The 21,861-nt window shown below is 35.9% G+C and overlaps 1 protein-coding gene and 1 long non-coding RNA gene across 4 annotated transcripts; both read right to left on the reverse strand.

Annotated features, from left to right (window-relative positions):
* Positions 1–1,053: 1,053 nt before the first annotated feature.
* LOC147569437 (uncharacterized) lies at positions 1,054–12,065 on the reverse strand. Of its 2 annotated transcripts, XR_015231265.1 has the most exons (10): positions 11,612–12,065; positions 11,188–11,296; positions 10,875–11,016; positions 10,541–10,702; positions 10,026–10,139; positions 9,279–9,410; positions 9,122–9,169; positions 8,834–8,968; positions 1,831–2,022; positions 1,054–1,750 (listed from the first exon to the last, which is right to left on the reverse strand). It is a non-coding gene; the product is annotated as an uncharacterized LOC147569437 (long non-coding RNA). The 2 variants fall into 2 exon arrangements; XR_015231264.1 differs by lacking the exon at positions 9,122–9,169 and having other exon boundaries at positions 11,612–11,866.
* Positions 12,066–17,718: 5,653 nt separating this feature from the next.
* Positions 17,719–21,651, reverse strand: LOC147569438 (Pectin lyase-like superfamily protein). Of its 2 annotated transcripts, XR_015231266.1 has the most exons (6): positions 20,969–21,651; positions 20,620–20,740; positions 19,438–19,612; positions 19,062–19,132; positions 18,103–18,980; positions 17,719–18,017 (listed from the first exon to the last, which is right to left on the reverse strand). XR_015231266.1 is itself a non-coding variant. In XM_086655929.1 (5 exons), the coding sequence occupies exons 1-5, from the start codon at positions 21,401–21,403 to the stop codon at positions 18,331–18,333; spliced, it is 1,452 nt and encodes a 483-aa protein (XP_086512055.1). In that variant the 5' UTR covers positions 21,404–21,651; the 3' UTR covers positions 17,719–18,330. The 2 variants fall into 2 exon arrangements, 1 of the variants encoding a protein (XP_086512055.1); XM_086655929.1 differs by having other exon boundaries at positions 17,719–18,980.
* Positions 21,652–21,861: the final 210 nt, after the last annotated feature.

Below are 21,861 nucleotides of genomic sequence, written 5' to 3' on the forward strand. Positions count from 1 at the left end.
CCCTCGCCAGATCCGGCGAGGGTTCGTCTCCCTCTCTTCCTCAGTCTCTCTAACCAAAGATCGGTTTGTGGTGGTGCGATTTGGTGTCGTTTGTTGTGTGGTGATGCGATTTGGTTTTCAGTGGTGGTGCGGTCTGTCATGTGGTGGTGCTGGTGTGGTTTTTAGTGGTGGTGCGGTCTGTCATGTGGTGGTGCTGGTGTGGTTTTTGGTGGTGGTGCTGGTGTGATTTTTGGTGGTGGTGGATAAGGAGGACAAGGAAGAAGAAGGATATAATTATGTATTTTAGATTTAAACAGGGGTATATATGTCTTTCGTAACTTTTCAGATGTTGGGTTTCATTTTCAGACTTGTTTTTATGTCTGAAAAGAATGGACCATTATTCAGCCCATTCAGACATGCAATCCACTCAGACGAAATTTCAGATTTACATAAATGTAAAAAACAAACATCTGAAATCTGAATTGAGTCCAATTCAGATTTCAGACCTGAAAATTAAAAAAAAACAAACAGCACCTAAGTATTTAAGCTTTAGATATGTGAGTTTACATTATTTTTTTGTATTTTAAATATGGTATTAGATTTGTCTAAATAGATCTAACTGATATTTTAAGAGTTAATTATGTTGACTTTTATTGGTCGCCAAAAGAACTTAGCAAGAAACATATTGAAAAGTCAATAACTTAAAAGATAGAATGGTCGTCCCCAAAATAGCAATCCATATCACAAATGAGATGGAGATGATGCAATCTATATAACATATGAGATGGGGATGGATGGATGATGAGACAGTTCCCTGGCATCAACCAATGTGTTAAAGGGAGGTTCTTTTTTTTTTTTTGTTGAAGTGTGTTAAAGGGAGGTTGTGAATTGTGATATCATTTATGTACAACTAGGTATAGCCCGTGCCTACGGCACGGTAAAAAATAAAATTTCAAACATAAATGTAACTTCTAGGACACTCGAAGAAATGCATACATTTTTTATGATGATTTTTATTATCCATTCCATAATATCAAAATGAAGAAAAATCTTAATGAAACGCAAACATGATTATGAGAATTTCATATTTAAGATTGTAAATTAGGGATAACTGAGATGGAAATACCATTGAGGCCCAAAAGGGATGAACTTATTGTACATTAGTTGATGAGATTACACCAACCGGAGCTAAACCTTAACAAAACTTTGATATAGTGATTGCCAAAATCAAAAGCCTCATTTCTTTCAACCCATGTAACTCGATGGAACATAACCGACCTTGTTTAGACGAACATTGGATGTTTCCTGGTCAAATTTGATATGTCAATACCCCACCTCCTAATTACCATGAACTACTATTTTCCTTCACATAACTTTGTTCTTAGTAAGAACGAAGTAATTCAGTGATCTTTTGATTCAAAGTCTTCTGCCCCACGCATTCGCTTTTTCAACAATCCTTCTTCCATTGTCTCCTTCAATCGTTAACAACCTTTGCATCACAACTGGTAGGTTCAGTTCTCCCACTTTACTAATATCAGATTCTTCTTTATTCAATTAGTAAGCGTCAAGCATTATCATGATCCACTTGTACAAATCTTTCGGACTTATGCATCACGACGACCCAAACCAGAAGGTGAAAAAAAATATTGAGATTCTTTTATTGCAGTTTCGTCACCAAGAGAAGAGCAGTAGCTTTATCTCTTTTTGCAAAACGCTCTCAAGACAACTCTTTGTAAATGGAAACCACGAATCACAACAATATGTCTTTTACCTACAAAACCGAGAATAAACATTAGAGAGCTTTAACATAAGTTTGTATCTGAAATAATTTCAAAAGCTTCCAGGCTATACATTCTTAGTTGTTAGGTCAGATTTCCCTTGATCTTTTATTCTTTATAGTTGTAGACTCTTGAGGTGCAACCCAAACACTGCCTTTAAAAATATCAATGAAGATAGATTTCTTTTGTCTTCCATTCTTTGATCTTTTCATAATGTGTTTGAAACAATGGTCTTCGGATTTGAGGGAAGTTGAATAGGAAAAACCTTCAGAAACACAAGAATTCACCCATTGGAGTTAATATACTAATTCCTTTACACCCATAATTTTTGTCAAAAAAAATTAAAATAAGACATAAGTGATGGAAAATTCATTACTTATGCATATAAATAACAAAACACAAGTAATGAAATTAAACCAAGATCACTATTAGATGAATTAAAGAGATGTAAAAGGTTTCAGGTACTTACCCGACTCCATAGCTTGAAGATACATTAGATTTCCTTGTTAACCCTAAGATTTGGACAATATCTTCTAAACCTTGAGAATAGACATTGTTTCTGATTTCTCAAAAATGGGAGTTGGGAAAATCACGTCTCTCTTCTCTGGTTTAGGGATTTGCCCTGAATAATATGGGAACTGCCTAGGTAGTTACTAGCAGTTACCCAAGTAATTATTAAAGAGCCCATTATTCTTTGATAATTACTTTTGAGTGCTCTACACATGACATATTGCTAATACGCTCCCCACACTTCAAACTGATATTTTATGGTCCATAATGTATAAATTGATTAGATCACCTTTTGGGACCCTTAAGTGAAATAACATGTATTATGTAATTAATACATATATTAGTCCACATTAGTAATTAGTATTAAAAATACTAACAATCTCCCACTTGGACTTTATATGTTTCTCGAATTACATAATACAAGAACCTTAGTGTGCACAAAAATTGTTATTTCACGACTTCAAATATCACGTACAATCTGGTTCATTAATCACATTAGCAAGGGATCAAAACGGCGTTCGTCGCATTAGTTCATGACTAAACCTTTAATGGTCACATTACTAACGTAATCAACAACATAGATCAAGTGTGGATGTGTAGCATGGAAATTGCATGCAATTGTGATCTTAAACATGTCTATTTCCAACTAATCCAATGACTCCACAGAGTCCAACTTTCTCCCAATGGTGTCCTCAATAGAAAGTTGATATCCTTATGTTCAGAGTACCAAAAATAATACATAATTTCCGAAACAACGTAAGGTCAATACAAGAAACCAAACATTTCCAATGAGCACAACCAAATGGATCCAAAAAATTAAGACAACAAACTCCCACTAATCAATGGGATCCTAGAATCCCGATATAAACCACATACTTGCTGAAAATCTTTAGGCGGTAAATCTTTAGTGAGTGGTTCACCATATTGGAGTTTGTGTCAATGTGCTCAAGGGATACCAAAAGACTCTGAACGTTATCTTTTACCGCAAGGTACTGCATACCAATGTATTTGGACTTTGAAGAGCTTTTGTTGTTATTTAAGTACAACTCAGCTGCCTAATCGTCATGTTAGATCCTCATTGGTCGTTTTACGTATCCGACCACTTTTTAACTTAAAGACAAAATTTCAAAGCCAAATTGCATGATTGATGCTTGAAAGCATGTTAAGAACTCTGCTTTCATGGTCGAGAAGGTCATAGGGATTGTTTTACACTTTCCAATAATTAACCCTTCCAACCACCACAAAAATGTAACCTGACCTGGATTTCTTATGATAAAGATATCCAACAAATCCGCATCGGAGCAACCCATGATCTCTCTCGGTTCTCCTCAAAAGTGAGCATGTAATCTTTCGCTCTTTTGCAGTTATCACATAACCCGTTGGATGACCTTTCAACGGTCTAGCCTTGGGTTACTTGGATATCTACCCAACATTCCTTCAACAAGTGTCAAATCCGAACATGTACAAACTTGTGCATGCATGAGACTTCCAACCACAGACGAGTTTTGGATTGTCTCAGTTTCCTTCTCAAGATCGAACTTCACAAGTTGGAGCAAACTAAACCGTCATTATTCACTGACGTATCTCCTAGCGAATATTTCTGGATGCCATAGAGAAATTAACGATATAGGCCTTTTGGGAAAGACCAAGAGTGTCCTTAGGGTGATCTTGGTCTATCTGAATACCCAAAACATAAGAAGCATTTCCAAGGTCTTTCATTTTAAATTCGCTTGAGAGAAAGCCCTTGGTCTAATGCTACAATCCTATATCAGTGTTTGCTAGTAGAACCACACCTACATATAGTTCTAGGATCATAAATTCACTCCCACTGATCTTGAGATATATGCACTGATCGATGATATTTTCCTCATAGAACCTAAAGAGGAAATACCTCATCAAAATTTTGGTACAATTTATTTGACTTAAAGAATACTTCGTAAAGTCAGGTGAGAATACCTCTTCGAAGTTTAATCCTCCCTTATGAGTAAAGTCATTGACGACTAGACGTGCTTTATATCTTTCGATGTTACCTTTTGAGTCCTTTTGGTTTCGTAAATTCATTTACAACCAATTGATCTCACCCTACAGGTAACTCGACAAGATCCTAATGTTAATGTCGTCCATAGACTTCAACTCTCCTTTCATGAGCTCAATTCAGTCATCAGATTTTTGAGCTCATTTTGACTTCACTAGGAGAAGTTAAATACTTCAAACCTTAAGTCATAATTGTGCTCATTAAGATAGACAACAAAGTCATAGTGGATCTCCTAAGTGGTTCCTTAATTCAAGGTCGTTAATGTCAACCATAATCTCTCTAGCTATTCCTCTGTTTCTTTTAGAGGTTCTTTATTAACTAGTACGAGAAAAGGTTGTTCACTAAATGTGGGATTAACCAACATGGTTGTATCTGATTAAATACTTTAATTCACAGGCTGAACAATAACTGTATCCAAAAAAATTTAGTTATTGTCAGTCGTGACTTTAAGACGAATATTTGCATACTCATCTTCAAACACAATCTCTTTATTTTGAGCGATCAAACTGCTTCCAGTAAAGGTATTCCTAATGCGACGAGTCATTATTGAAGCAGACAAGACAATGTTTGTCATTCCACGATACCTAAGGGAATGAACCCCAAATATCTTTGCCTGACTCCACATTCGCCTTTATGGTGTTTGATTATATATCTTTAATCAATTTAAGTACTATAATCCACAATATTAGAATTTAAAGAAACATTAAATGATCTATTTCAATTGAACAATTAAAACCAAATTTGTCCAAAAGGAAATAGAAATTAGTTCCGTCTGAATGACGGTACATGAAAAGTTTCTTCTAAATTCAAATAACAATCAGTACGTAATTGAACTACAAATAAAACAAACACTGATTGCTTCCAACTGCAAGGTTGTTCTACAACCCACAAAGATGTATCTTTCACCATCAATCGACTTTCAATAGTGGAGGCAAACCTTTCTTAGCACGCCAAGCGGCGTATTCATAACACATTTTCTTCACGATACCAGTCCTTTTGCAAAAGAAACAGGAATGCCTGGAATCCAAATTTCTCTTGCCTTTGACTTGTGAAGTTATTGTGTTTGCTATACCTTTATCCTTCTTTTGCTTATCTAGCCTTTTTACTCCTGAAGTTGATGCTAGGTGAGCACTTTCTGTCTTTTCCTGGTTAATCTTATCTTCTTCCTGAACACAATGTGCAATGAGCTCGTTCAAGCTCCACTTCTCCTTTTGAGAATTATAGGAGATCTTAAGTGTGTTATACTGAACAGGAAGAGATATGAGGACCAAATGAACAAGTATGTCTTGACAATACAAGTCTTAGTTCCCTGAGTTTGGTCATCAGGTTAGACATATTCATAATGTACTCCCGTATGTTCCCCTCACCGTTATACCGCATGGTGACAAGCTTAGATAATGTAGTGCTTGTCTCTACTTTCTCACTCGCTGAAAAGCAATCAGAGAGTTGCTTGAGGAACTCCTTAGCACTCGCCTTAGTCAGTCCACTGCTTATCGAGTCTGGAATTGAGTTTTGCATGATCATCAGGCTCATCCGATCAGATCTCTCCCATTTTTTCCATAACAACCTTCTGTTCAGTAGTACTTAAGCTGGACAGAGGCATTGGGCGATCCATCCTAAGAGCAATGTCAAGATCCATGCAACCAAGCACAGTCATCACGTGCTTCTTCTATTTCTTAAAGTTAATGCCGTTAAGCACCGGAATGTTGTTTATGTTGGCAGATATAGATGATACTAAATACAAAAGACAATAAAATACACATGCTCATATTAGAGTTCAATAAAATCATGCATAAAAATTAGCAATTAACAAAATATTGCAATTTGTGGGCCCATTTCAAGATATCAAGTGTAACATTACTACCTAGTCTTTGGACAGAGATAATAACTTACTAGTGATACTCTCTGATATTGATACAAGATCTGCCAAGTGTTGTGCCTTTCTTTGGACCGACACAATACTCGCATGACACCTAAATATATCACATATCTTAGTCATAAGGCAATTTAAGGCTTCCCTTAGACCTGTCAAAGTAACCTTCCTTTGGGCCGATCACTTCACATGGACTAAGACATGTTTATCTACACCAACTATGGTATTTTACCCGACAGAGGTCACTTTGGCGACATGTCAGTTCAATCCCATAATTAATGCAATAACCATCTAAGTTCTTGACAAAAATTAAAATCATAATATTTTGTGCAAGATTAATCAATAGCCTAACCTTATGTTTAATGATTATTGACATATAATCACTTAATCATGTTTCTTATTACTTATTAAGCATATATCAACATAGATATTATATCCACTAAAGGTTGATAATTCAAGGTACACATATGCATGAAATCATCGTCAAATTACCATAATTAACGATAAACCAAAAATCATATGTGCATTATTTAGTAGTAGAAACATGTTGTGGTGCCTTCAAACACCCAATTAAGGCACTCAACAATAACTCACAATTCATGGATTACAAATAGAACAAGTGCATTGACGTGAGATACATACATTACTCCAAAATGAGTAATTAGAGGTCTACAAGTGCCCAAATATGATGTTGTATGCATCCAAAATTTCTGTTACGAGCACCCAAACTAACTACTAAAGGCACCCAAAACGATTAACACCAAGTGCTACAGGCGCCCCAAAACTATAGGCACCCCACAATTGCTATAGGCGCCCAACCTGTGGGATAAATCCACACAACACTCTATTGCTATAGGCACCCAACCGGTGCTGTTGGCACCCGCCAACGCTATATACACCCATGTTGCTCTAGGCATCCTCGGTAATTGCTATGGGCGCCCACACTAGAAACTACTATATTTATTGCCTGATATATATGTATGATAACGTTTAATACCTCCAGTATCTAAAGCAATTGTAATGGTATCAAAATTTCTCTAAACAAATTTGATTTAGTGAAAAAAAACCATGTTAGGAGGAATTAATTGAACCCAATTATCTCTCTAAACAACCGAATAAGAGAGATTATGGAATGGATAAATTAAAACCTAATCAATATTTCTCTGACCCAAAAATAGTTGAACCCAAAATAGTTGACAGAATCTTAAAAAAAAATAAAATTATACTAACCAATATTTTCTCTGTAAATAACCTAATCAGAGAAATAAAATTTAAAATTGGTTATATATAATCTACCTAAAATATCCTGTTAACTAATGAAACATTCAACTCATAAATGATGGGAGAGGAAATTAAGGAAATAATAACTACTTATATTTTATCTCTCCCAACACAAACCTAAGAAGATAATCCAACAGAGAATTAAATCTCCCAAATATTTGCAGAAATAAACGGATTTAGGGATAAACTAAAAGCAAAACAGTTTCTTACGAAATATCTTAAACATCACAAACATGGTGAACATAACACATAAAATCATCTCAAAATTCATACAAATAGTGGCTCTGATACCACTTGATGGAAAATTCATTACTTATGCATATAAATAACAAAACACAAGTAATGAAATTAAACCAAGATCACTATTAGATGAATTAAAGAGATGTAAAAGGTTTCAGGTACTTACCCGACTCCATAGCTTGAAGATACATTAGATTTCCTTGTTAACCCTAAGATTTGGACAATATCTTCTAAACCTTGAGAATAGACATTGTTTCTGATTTCTCAAAAATGGGAGTTGGGAAAATCACGTCTCTCTTCTCTGGTTTAGGGATTTGCCCTGAATAATATGGGAACTGCCTAGGTAGTTACTAGCAGTTACCCAAGTAATTATTAAAGAGCCCATTATTCTTTGATAATTACTTTTGAGGGCTCTACACATGACATATTGCTAATACGCTCCCCACACTTCAAACTGATATTTTATGGTCCATAATGTATAAATTGATTAGATCACCTTTTGGGACCCTTAAGTGAAATAACATGTATTATGTAATTAATACATATATTAGTCCACATTAGTAATTAGTATTAAAAATACTAACAATAAGACCCTAGCAAAAGGGGCTTTGGCCATCTATCTGTCTCTCTTGGTCAATTTGAGATTGTTTCCAAACTTTGTCTATTTTTATAGATACAAAGCAGATCGAGTACGTTTTATAGCTATCTACTCTTTGAGTGCTTAATTCGTATTAAGTATTGTAGTTTTCGTCCATAAACCTAAATTAAACCCTCCAATAAGAGGTTTTGGGTTTGACCGTGCTTGCGGACAAGTAACAATTTTCTTGACATACAACCATTTTCCACAATTCTAATAAACGACCATTTTGTTAGATGAACAACCATTTTCAATATTATGATAGCTACTTCAATGATCGATTTGCGACTCCACTGAAATAAAATCGCGGTTCAAGTGTTCAACCACAATCTCTACTTTGTCTTACTTTCACAATATTGGTATCTCTAAGTATTATTATCTAAACCTGAGATTATTAAATGATGTTTCATACTAATAAGAGTGAAAATTTGTGCTTCTTAAAGCAATATAGCACAACACGCTATAACTGTGTTATTCTGGAAATCAAAATCAAAACTAACCTTTCCTTCAAAACAACATGGCAGCAATATCTTGTGAGTTCACTTCAAGGACAATATAACAACAATCTATACACAAATTCATGGTAAGTGTATTGTACGACTGACTACCCATCCTACGAAAAAGGGAACCTGAGCCTGCACAAACTTGTGAAAATTACGTAAGAAACCACAACGATAGATAACTTTGTTGGGAAGATAAATCTGCAAAAATATGCTTAAATCTATGTTTCAGCATACATAACAATAAACAACAAATGACTAATTTAAAACTCAAGAAAGAAATCTTACTAATTACTAAGAAATAGAGAAGAAAAATATAGAACGTCGAAAAAGTGCCTACGTTGTTGGAGAGAAATAGGTCAATGAATTTTATGCCTCAAGGGCTAAGAGAATTTTCTGGAATAAAATGGAAAAAATTGTCATGAAGTGAGCTGAGGATAAGAACCTTCAGGAAGCGGCTTAAGGAGAAAAATTGATGCATTTTTCAAGGAAAATAATGCAAGCAAGAACTCAGTAGTACATGAAAAAATAGAATATTCCACATTTCACATCATAGTTCTTTCAACGTGCACACCACCTGCACAATAGAAATGGGCAGTGAGCGATTTAAGCACAATCATAAATTATTTTAGATTCAAATTCTTTTCATGAATATGTCTGATCACAATTCTCGAAACAACAAAAAATCGTCAACCATAAGTCCAATGCTAATATACTCTGCATTGATGTTTTTGTTGTTGTTCATAGTAATTCTCCGATTGTCCTCATTTAACCAAATTATGTTGAACCAAATTCGGAAAGAAAACTTCGGTTACCATGAATCAATTATACTGTCATGGGTATTGAAGCTCTCACTCGCTCATATCATCAAGCAGATCTTCATAAAATCCTATACGAATGATTAAGAAACAAAAATGATTTTTTCAACACGAAAAAATGCAATTTAGATATCAAATTCTCACTCAAATAGATCCCATCACAAGTTCTAATTTTTCTCATTGACTCAAATGGATAGAAATAATAATTACATAGAAAGAAAGAAAATAAAATGGAAGAGAGATTCATTTTTCATTGCATTATAATGTAGGTTTTCATTACTGGATAACCTTAGGACTACTATCATCATATAAGTAAAGGAACAAAGAATTCTTTTGTTATCTGCAAGAGGAATTGGAGGTTATTTATTTTTTACCTATTTGAAGAATTACATTTTCTTTTGGGCGCATCATAAAATGCATTTATTTCTTCCACATTGTCCTAAGTGTGATGGATTATGGGCAATCACTCGTTTATCCAAGTCAAGTGCCTGCAAAGATGACCAGATCAGAAATGTTTACAAACATAAAGTGGGTTTCTCAAAGAAGAAAATGACATAAAAGTTGAGGTAGTATATGTTTCTTTTCTCAACGCGATAGTTGAGGTAATGTATGTTTTTTTCTCTCAACCCGATATAAAATTTGACTTGAAGTTTAAAATAACTCATGAAGGAGCGCTGATAGGTATTTTATTAAATCAGAAAAGAACTTTAGATAACAATTTCACTCAAAATAGGGTATACAAAATATAATCTAATGTTTCTGATACAAAATTTTGTATCCCTACTTTTCGGAAACAGTGAATCCTATTTATTAGTTAGATCATGATATAAGAGAGAGTGACACTTGAGTTTAGTTTGATCAGTAAGGAAGTAGAGCCTGTTGAACTTACCCGTTCTTTTCCTTTCAAAGATTTACCTCCTGTTTGTTCCATCAAGAACGACATCACGAAAACTTCATAGAGAACACTGTTTCTCATTGAAAATAAATATTGAATCTTGTGTATCATAATGTATCACTTTCCATTTGGGCTCTTCTTCTCAATTGGGTAGCACTGCTTGGGTAGCAATAGTGATAACATTGGAATATATGAAAATGAAAAACAACAAAAAATTCTATCAATAAAAACGTTCGCCTCGCATACATGAAATTAAATTGGAACAAATCCACAATGGGTCAGAACTTCAAAAATAATTACTAAATGAGATGAAAGTAGATTTGGTAACCTGTTAGGGGAATATAATCAAATGCGCGACTAACGTGAGTTCTATTCTGTGCAACAAATAAGAAAACAAACGTTAAAGTATTTAAAGATCCAATTGATGAACTCAAACTCAATCTGGATTTTTTTGTTACTCTCTTATTCATCTGCAAGTACAGGAGATGGAGGATGATCCACGAAGTTAATTCAGTATCCAAATACATAAAAAAAACAGTAACAAAATGTAGAAACTGGCATGATTAAACTAATATAAACTTAATTCTATTGCAAAAGGAAAGTGAAATAAAAATATAGGGTTGTTTTTTTTTATTATTTACCCTATTTTATTGCAAGAACAAATTCTGCAGCCAAAGGTAAAGATGATACTGCAGCTGATTCAGGCAAACATGATATTCATGGTGATTAAATCGCCCAAGATTCCCCTTACTGTAAAAAAAGTAACAAATTTAGAAGGACCAAAATTTGTAATTTATGTGAAATGGAAATCCAAAGGCAAACATGATATTGATTCAGGCAACATGAAATGGAAATCTATTGACCCAAGATGCTTTCGGTGTAAATATATCAAGTAACCCCTGACTATATGCATTGATCCATTTGATGTCATCTAATTGACCAGATTACAATCAAATTCAAAGTCCCCGTATTTTTGAGAACCCATTACTAAACAATCAGGTTAGAATAAGAAACCCTATAAAAATTCAAATAAAGAGAAACTTTATAAACTAATTCGACACTTACCAGATTTCACTCCATTGTAACTTGGCCACAAAAAAATGAACTACGAACCCCAGGTAGGAGTTGACAAGAAAGATGGTGACTTTACAGATAGAGAGATTTGCTTCCCATACAAACACAAAAACGACCGATTTTGGTAACAGAAGTCATTAATTGAGGATGAGTAAAGATTGTAACGACACTATTCAATGGGAGGATGAGGAAGGAGCCCTTAAAGTTGCTAGGGATAAACGATCCAGATTCGAGGTCGTTGAACCTGCTCTAACGATCCATATTCTTCGTCGTTTAAAGCTACTTCAATGATGCAGATTAAAAAATAGAGAGGAATAAATAGTCCTGATTCATCGTTTTGTTTACCCTCTTTCTTTGAGTGGGTGATGGAAAATGTTGTCCTACTCACAAACATTTATTTTGTCCTAGTCAGCACAAAACCACTCTGTTTTGTTATATAGATAATGGGAGGTCTAATTTAGTAGACTTTAATAACACAATATACTTGTGAAATATATGACTTGCATTTGACAACTTTGTCTAGCCCATAGGACTAATGTCAAGTATTTGTTCGCAGGTTATACCTAATCAAATAAGCATATGAAGCATCGAAATATTAATGTTCGGTTTGAGTTTAGTATTTACGGTGGAATTTCTTTTCATGTGTTTTCTGTTATGTTGAGAAGTTTCGAAGATTGTTCACATACAATATTTTAGGATTTTAGCATAGAAGCCAAAACGCAGTACTTGCTCTCTGACCCAAATTTGAAGTTTTAGCCATTCCTAACAGTATCGCTGATATTTACATGAGCTGAACAGCTAATGGAAGTTGGCATGAAGCAAGTTGGAGTTTCTGAAATGAACAAGAGATAGTAACTTATGTAAGAAATGATGCAATTCAGATTAACACCGTTGTTGTCGTTGAAACAGTCATTTCTCTATTTTTCATTAATCATCAATGAGTAACATGAAAGTGTTAGCCGATAATTATATTCCACAATATTATCGGTCCATTATTGTATATTCTCTATATTTCCTTCCGTAATTATCTCGATGTATATTTAGCTATTTCCGTATTTAACCCATTCCACTGTAACTATATATACACATTGTGATCAATGAAATAAGCAAGGGTTTACATTACCTTACATGGTATCAGAGCTTTCTAGGGTTTGTTTTCGATCAAACCATTGCCGTCCCATCCCTTCTTGCCAGATCTCGATCGGCTCTTTCAACCCTCCATTCTTCCCATGGCCGACAAAGCTCCTTCTTCATCCAATGAAGCAACCACTCACAAATCACTTCACCTTTGTTAAGTCATGCGGGCTATAAATATTATTTGGTAATTATTGATGACTTTACTCAATACACATGGGTTTATCCCCTCCGTTTTAAGTCGGAAACATACACCAAAATCACTCATTTTCACCAATTCGTCACCACCCAATTTCGCCTACCCATCCAAGCTATACAGTGTGACATGGGAGGAGAATTTGACAACACCAACCTTCACAACTTCTCTTCTCAACATGGCATCCAGCTTCGCTTTTCTTGCCCGCACACATCTCAACAAAACGGCAAAGCGGAGCGCATGATTCGTCGTCTTAACGAAATCATGTTTACCCTTCTCACCCATGCCTCTCTTCCCTCCAACTTTTGGGTTGAGGCCCTCCATACAGCCAGCTACCTTCATAACATTCTTCCCACCAAACTGCACCAAAACCGCACTCCCTTGTCCCTCTTGTACCTTCGGGAACCTTCCTACGACCACCTTCGCGTCTTCGGAAGCTTATGTTACCCCAACACCTCGGCCACTCGGCCCAATAAACTCACCCACCGAGCCACCCCGTGTCTCTTCCTCGGCTATCCGGCCAACTTCCGCGGTTATCGTTGTCTTGAACTCTCCTCGGGCAAAACCATCTTCTCTCGTCATGTCACCTTCGACGAGACCAGTTTCCCGATGAACAACCCTCAAACACCTCCACCCTCCCACGATTTTCTCGACCCCAATCCCCTTCTCTTTGACCCAACCTATTTTACCTCTATCCAACCCACTGCCCGATCCTCATCCGACCAACCAAACCCGGACCGAAACCCTACCCCACCCAACTCCGCTCCACAACCAGCCCGACCCACTCCCTCCACCTCCTCATCCACCCCACCCATCGACCACACTGTCCCACCTGACCCCTCCCCTAACCCATCTGCAACTCCACCGCAACCCGGACCGTCCCACCAAATGCAAACTCGCTCACGTTCGGGCATCTTCAAACCCAAACTTCCCTACTCCCTCCATACCTGTACCTCACCCACCATGTCACCTCTACCGAAATCCCATCTAACCGCCCTATCCGATCCTAACTGGAAACTTGCCATGACCGACGAATATGAAGCTCTATTGGCCAACAATACGTGGGAACTTGTCCCTCGACCACCTGATGTCCCGGTTATACGATGCATGTGGCTTTTCAAACACAAGTTTCACGCGGATGGATCTCTAGAACGTCATAAGGCCCGTTTGGTAGTAAATGGGAAAAGCCAAACAGTGGGTGTCGACTGTGATGACACATTCAGCCCGGTTGTCAAACGCACCACTATTCGCACGGTGCTCAGTCTTGCTATTTCGCGTGGTTGGTCGACTCACCAACTTACATTACCTTACAGAAAGGAGCAAAGCTAACGAGGTTTAAACAATTTGCCTTGTAACCTTCAAGTAATTTCGTTCGAGTTGAGGCAAATAATGCTTTAAGAAGCCTCTGATCTTCATAACTTAATTTTGTTATTCGGAGATAATTTTTGTAACAGAGGAGATTTATATTCTGTTGTTCCACTAAATGCATGCCTCATGTATAGTCATTTTGCTACCACTTACAACATGTTCAATTACTAATGACGTAGAGCATGATATGAAGTGCTAAAACCATTTTTCTGAAAATGGTTTCATATACTCAAATGAAACGGAGACTGTCCTCTGTAAAGACTTCTTCCAAGAATTGATTTTGATTTCGACCTCTCTCTGCTTAAAAACTCATTTTATCTCTCTAAAAACACATATTCGTACACTAAACGTCTAAACCACCGTTGTTCATCAAGTTTTGAATTTTTATGGACCCAAATTTTCTTATTTTTCATCACGAAAGACCATTTTTATTACCGAAAATCTAATTTAAGTAACCTTAATGGTTTATCTTCAGTTTTATGGAATTTGAAGTTTCAGATCCGGTTTTTGACGTTTCAAATCTTGTCCATCTCCACTTCTCCAGCCTTTACTAAAAAAACATTATGGATATCGAGTTTTGCCACTTGTTGTGTAAATGTGTTCGACCCAAACTCTCACCCGTTCATTATACATGGCAAAAAAAAAGAGGCCCTGAAGAGAGTACCATTTGCAATGTGGAAGAGTATTAAGGGCACCTAATATATTTAGGTTTTGTATTTGAGGAATATTAAGGGCACCTATCAATCTATCATTAAAAAGGCTCTAATATAGAATTTGTTTTTCCATTAGCAAAGGAGCTCGTACATGGTTTTCGGTACTGCCTGTGAATCCTCTATGGAAAAATGCTTTGTTTGTTGAGTTCTCGATTCTCTCATTTCTTAACTCCGCGTGCCTAACGTTTTTTTCCAATTCGATCAGGTCACCGTTACATGATATAATCTAGATCACAAATGTACTCCCAATTAATAATGAAAACGGAAGTATGCGTGAATTTTTAAAAGTAGTTATCGTCGTCTTTCAAGTTTTTATAAACAAGTATTTATGATCCATATATTGATGGTTTAATCTAATTTGTGACTTTTTATATTATTATGAAATAATAGCTTTTTTTTTAATCTTACCAGAGGAACATGAGGTAATGGTTAAGAAGAAAGACCAGCTGTACTCAATAGATAGTAAATGAATTGAACTTTAAAACAGATTCGTCTTTCACTAAAGTTTAGGGGCTAGACCGTAAACAGGTAAACAGTTAGGGGTAAAGTTTAGGGGCTAGACCGTAAACGGGTAAAAAGTTAGGGGTTGTATGTAAAATAACTGAATAAAAAAATTGTTTTATTTGTAGTTGATCTGGGATTCCGTCTGGGACTCAAATAAGGTAGTTGTTTCTATATTAATGGATGAGGGCTATAAGAATAGGTAAATCCCTAAATAAGAAAGCTCTACTAACTAACCCTCCTCTTTGATTTATTTCTCTGTGTTCTTTTGGATTTCTCATAGCCTCTAACCTAAAAACTGATAGATAATCAATGGCGGAATCACCGCAAGGATACTCACCGGAGTTTATAGTTGGTAAGTATATGCAAGCCCTAAGACGAACCGATAGTATGGTGGATAGAGTAATAGAATTATCTACATCTATTGCAGAGAATCCTCATACCTTCACTAATGAAAGTCTCGCCCCTTATTTTGAGATGTGGGATGAGCTTACGGATTCTGCAATCACTTTAGAACACTTAGGCCTTACGGCGGAGTCATGTTTGAAACATATTCCAACCGTAAACTATAACCTGCTTGTTGATCCGATCATTGAATTTACGCAAAATTTGGAGATTAAGACCGACATAGTGTTTGAACTACGCGAACATCTACATCAAAAATTGCATGAGCACAATGTCGAAATACAATACCAACAACAACGAATGGAAGATAAGCTCCTCCGAAACACAAACCTACACTTTCTCGCTAGGGTTTGGAACTTTCTCTTTCGATTTTGGGGTTAGCTTCACCCAGTGAAATTTTTAGCACTTTACTAGGTTTAATAGTATTTTTTATTTCTTTTACTAGGGTATGTGACCTTTTATTTTCTTTTAACGCATCTCTTGGTAATGATTTAATGATACAAATAATGAGTGATTATTTATTTGGCCAATGGAGTCTTTAAATTTTGTTAGTATCCTGTACTAATATATCATTAGCTAGGTTTTTTTGTGATTTTAGTAAAAAAAAATGAATTAGGGTTCAACGCAACTTAGGTTTATCTCCAGTTTTATGGAATTTGAAGTTTCAGATTTGGTTTGTGATTGTGTTCATATGTGGTTTCATCTCCATCCTTATAAAATAATATTATGAATATTGAGTTTTACCACTTGTTGGATAAATGTATGCGACCCAAACTCTCACCGGTTCATAGTACAAGCCAAAACAAAACACAGTGAAGAAAGAACCATTTGCAGAAGGCAAAGTACCACTTTATATAAGTTCTCTCACAAACTTACAGAGAAAAAGGTAAGCCCCTATGTCTCCACCTCTTTTCGACACAATTTAAGTCGGCTATCGATGAGTTAATCTTTATCTATTACTCAGAGAAGGTAAAAAAAGTTACATGGATCTAATATGTGGACTTCTGAATGGCCAACGTAGAAAAGGGAAAGATGGTCGTTTTTTTGGATTTGTGACGGTTTAGACAAGCAATTGGTGTCTACAGATTAACTCAGTTAACCTCTATGTATACACTTCTATAGGACCGGTGCTCCCTGGTAGACGAACAACTAGACTAGTCAGCTCTCGTCCCATTCGTGGAGCATTAGCCTAACCAGAAAAGCAAAAGAGGGTCGTTCGGCGCGTGCAGTTGGCCCCAATGATCGATAGTCATGCACTTAAAGAGACTAACAAGAAGGCGGTTCTTGAGAGGATCGAATGAAAGAGATAGTAACTTATGTAAGAAATGATGCAATTCAGATTAACACCGTTGTTGTGGTTGAAACAGTTATCTCTCTACTTATCATTAATCATGAATGAGTAGCTTGAAAGGAGCAAAGCTAACAAGGTATAAACAAGGAACAATATATGACTACAAGTGGGTAGCTACAATTTGGAGCAAAACGATACACAGAGAACACACTGGTCAGATTAGGCACGTGCAAGTTCCATGAGAAATTAAACGACAATCAAGATGTAACGAAGTTCGAATGTCACGAAAGGACAGATACTTGGATAATTCTAACATAGTCAGGAAAGGATGAAGACCACGTGCAAGTTCCATGAGAAATTAAACGACAATCAAGATGTAACGAAGTTCGAATGTCACGAAAGGACAGATACTTGGATAATTCTAACATAGTCAGGAAAGGATGAAGATGCAAAATATCACTATAATATCAAAGATGCAGGAAATCAAGGATACAGGAATGGGTTTGTTCTCATTAATAACAAGCTCAGGGTCCTTCTCATTCAGTATAATCAAAATTCTAATAACAAAATTTCTGCAGTATCCGATATCCAAATCAATTCGAGAACTAGTTCAACTAGATTCACAATGAAATATGTCAAAGAAGCATCTGAAACTATAATCTGAGTAGAGTTATGTGTACATTATAGGGGCCCTACATTATAATTGAATAAACAAAATCAGTAAGCCCGAGAAAATAAATGAGGAACTCATCATCGAATCGAAGCAACGAGTCTTGTGTACTACTTTCACTGTGTTTTTTTATCAAAAGATATCTGTGAGTATTTCAGAAACCCGGACTGGAAACATTAGAAACAGGGCAAGAAAAGCAAGTACCTTTAACTATATTTGGTAGTGAATGCTGAATTCGGCTATACATACACACACACGAACTTCATCGCCTCAAACCCGTCAAAGCATGTAGAAATTGCTCAAGTCGAATCAAATATTTTGGGAAAAGTACTCCAACTTGCTTCATTTCCAAGCATCGAGCAAAAACCAGTCAAGTTAACCAAATCTGGTATAGTTCAGACATGAACGAATACAAACAAATCCAAATATGGTTCAAACTCGGAACATGAAAGAGTTCTGACACGAGGATAAAGTGTCATTAGTTTGAAGCTGTTGGCATGGTTCAGGAGATACTTGAAAAGCTGAACCATTAACAAATTCACATTGCCAATTCAAGGAAGGAGATAGTCCCAAAAGAGTGATATTTTTCATACAAATCCCTTCAAAGGGTGATTCCTTTATACCATCCAAAACAGGTGCTTTTATTGTATTTACACTTATCACATTACTAATAGAAATGCCTTCTACAATGGGAAATGCATTTCGATTCCATCCTTCATCAGGGTGGTCGTTAGAACCCCGACTAAACCGTATAGGTATTTTCACTTTATCCATGGATATATTTGTTATCGTGATATTGTTTATGTATCCTCCTCTTCCTCGGTCAGTTTTTACTCGAATACCAGCTGCTGAGTTATAAATGTGCATATTTTCGATAAGGATGTTAAAAATCCCACCAGACATCTCACTTCCAATTCCTACACCAGAGCAAGTTGGAGTTGTACCAGAGACGTTTCTTACTACGATATTTGAGCTTGGACGAGCCATGGTGATTCCATATTGGTCCCACCCGCTCTTTATCGCAACAAGATCATCACCACTCTCGACGTAACAGTCTTCAATACAAACATTTGTGCTTGAATCTGTTGATCGTTATTTGCTTCAAAATCAACAATTTGTTGCATGAAAATGGAAGAGTAAGACAAATAAGAATTATCTTGTACCTGGATCTATGCCATCTGTGTTTGGAGAATTTAGAGGAGCCAAAATCGTCATTCCTTTGATAACAACATTGCTGAAACCAAAAGTTATTGAATCATTAAATGGAAAAAAATATAAGAATTTAGGAATGAACAGTCAACAAGGTAGGGACTTATATCCGAGCTAAGAGTATATGCTTAAATCTAATCACCAATGACAAATAACAGAAATGTTGAGGCGATCTTATACTAGGACTACAAAAATTGATGATACCAATAGAATCCACATGAATTATGAAGACCAACAGTAGATGGAAAACCATCAACCTCTAACAGAACGAATAAATTGTTGCTATAGAGTGAGGAGAGGAGAAGAAATTGGTGTTAAGTAAGAGCATACCTGCAGTAAACAGGATGGATGGTCCAAAAGGGAGAGTTCATGAAGGTGAGGTTGGAAATGAGAATGTTATTCGAATTCATTAGTTCAAGAAGGTGACCCCTCGTGTGTTCAAGTGTTCTGTTCCACCATAGATCCCACCAAAACTTCCCTTGTCCATCAATGGTTCCATTCTCTCCTGTAACAACCAAAACAAGGGGAAAGAGAAAAACTTTAGGAAAGTCGATTCTTGTTTAATTACTAAATAAAATTGATGAAAAAGATAGTCGATTCTCGTGTATCTGATTGTGGTATCCGAGATTGAAATTGAAATTGTCATGGATAAGCAAGAATTAAAATCTGTCATTACTGGTTTAGGTGTCTTACCAGCTAGATTAAAACAAGCAACCAAACACCAAATTGACAACCACATTTAAGAGGCCCAAATGTTATTTGGAGAAACAGTAAAATGTGCTATCTATCTGCAAGTTCTAACTCTACTTTACGTCAGTTTCTTTGCTTACTTCAATTTGGGAAGGCTAAGATGGGATATTGATATAAAAGAACTACATTTTTGTTACTTCAGGAATTATTCTTTTTGCTTAAACATTAAACTGTGTTAACAACACGATACTCCTACTATATCAAGTGTCAGCTTTAGAAAGGTAAGAACATTTTAGTGAATATGATTTGAAACCTGACAATCTGCTCAACTATGCACTTGACGAAAAGCGAATGATTGAATCTCCAATTTAGGGCCAATTGGATTAGATCAAGACTTGTATGATATATACTAACTTATGCAATCCCTAATGTCCATTCTTCTCGACCCTCATTTCCACTGTTTAGTGTCTAAAGGTTTGGTTCAAGATATTTTATGATAGACTTCGTAGATATACCCATAGATTGATCTAATCGGATCTTCGTACGAAACTAAATGTGCATTGAATGATTTTAGCAGAACTAGTCCAAAGTACTTGTAGGGTTGCCTCATGAGATTTGCACCATAGTTTTACATTCATAAATCATTAATAAATGTACAAAACTACAAATCTAAAAGAAACTTGGATGGATTAATGGGTCCAATATAGTATCACATGTCTGCATTTAATACTCTCATGGGGAGTCATGAATATGTCCATACATTTAGTATTAAAGAAATACATGAAAATCTTGAGAGAGAGAGAGAGAGAGATGGGGGTTTACCTGTAATGACAACATTAGAGAGAGAATCACCATGAATGAGGCTTATATGCCTTCTTCCTAATCTCTCTCTACCTCTACCATAAGATGGTAATGGATCAATTAGAGGCCACTCCTCTGGATTCTGTTCTCAAACACCAACCATACAAAAAAAAATTAGAAAAATCAAAATATTTCTTTCTCTTCTCTTTTTAATTGAGAATTTCAAAGTATAAGAACAATTAAAGTTGCAGAAAAACCCATTATTTAGAAAACCCATCAAGCAAAATTAAACTAAATCAACAAGAAAATTGGTGACAAGGGAAAGAGAAAGAGATTCAATTGTATCTGATAAGAACTGTTTTTCTCTTACTTGGGAACCTAGAATAACAGCACCAGATTCCAAAAAAAGGGTAAAATTACTGGTAAGATTGAAGCTACCAGTAACCCATTTTCCTTTTGGGATATTAAGTTGTGATCCTCCTTTGTCTTCAAATCTCTTCAAATACTCTAAAGCTTTTCTAAAAGCTTCTGTATTTGAACTATTCCCATCTCCAATCCCTCCAAAATCTGTAATCGACATAACCACCTTTCTCGACGGTTGTTGCCGGAAAAATAAAGAACAACTCTGTGGGTCGGCCGGAAAACTTGATTTTGAATCGAAAACAACCCATATTGGAAAACTAGAATTAGTTGAAATCTGAAGGAGAGAAACAGCTATAAGAGTAAGAATCAAGAAGAAAACTGTGTAAGAAGGTCTTGTGAAGCTACCCAAGAAAGTAATGTAGATGGGTTTTTCAACTTCCATGAATAAAGACAATGGGAAACAACCAGGAACAATTTGATAGAGGTGGGCTTTTGTGGTTTTGATTTTGGAAGAGAGAGAGAGGGAGGTGTACTATTAGCGTATGAGATTTGGAGAGAGGCGCAACTCTGACGTTCTGGTGCTTCAACCTTTGTCTTTTTAGGATATACCTTTTTTCTTTTCTTTTTTGTTGAAATGATATACTAGTACATAATATGCCTTCACTAGAAAAAATGGAAAAATATTGGGACAACCCTAGACTAGATGGAAATATTTCAATTTTGATAGTTACTAAATCGCAAAGATCGAACTTGGGACCTCTGCATTGCAGAGTATATGCCAACTGGACTACCAGTGGTTGGCGTTATTGAAGTTTTTAGTAGACGGGAGATTTCTTTTGACAATGTTTGTAGATAATATTGTTGAGCGCGTGACACCACTTGATTATCTATCAAAAGTAA

This window comes from Eschscholzia californica, unplaced genomic scaffold (assembly GCF_041429995.1).
Source record: "Eschscholzia californica isolate CP2 unplaced genomic scaffold, dmEscCali1.0.p SCAF_1, whole genome shotgun sequence".
NCBI lineage: Eukaryota > Viridiplantae > Streptophyta > Magnoliopsida > Ranunculales > Papaveraceae > Eschscholzia > Eschscholzia californica.

Excerpts from the sequence above, each read along its gene's own strand:
- LOC147569438 (XM_086655929.1), bottom strand. The coding sequence starts at position 21,403 with ATGGAAGTTGAAAAACCCATCTACATTACTTTCTTGGGTAGCTTCACA. Across the intron at positions 20,741-20,968 it reads CTGTTATTCTAGGTTCCCAA|AATCCAGAGGAGTGGCCTCT; the intron begins GTAAGAGAAAAA and ends GTTTGAGAACAG. Across the intron at positions 19,613-20,619 it reads CTCTAATGTTGTCATTACAG|GAGAGAATGGAACCATTGAT; the intron begins GTAAACCCCCAT and ends TGGTTGTTACAG.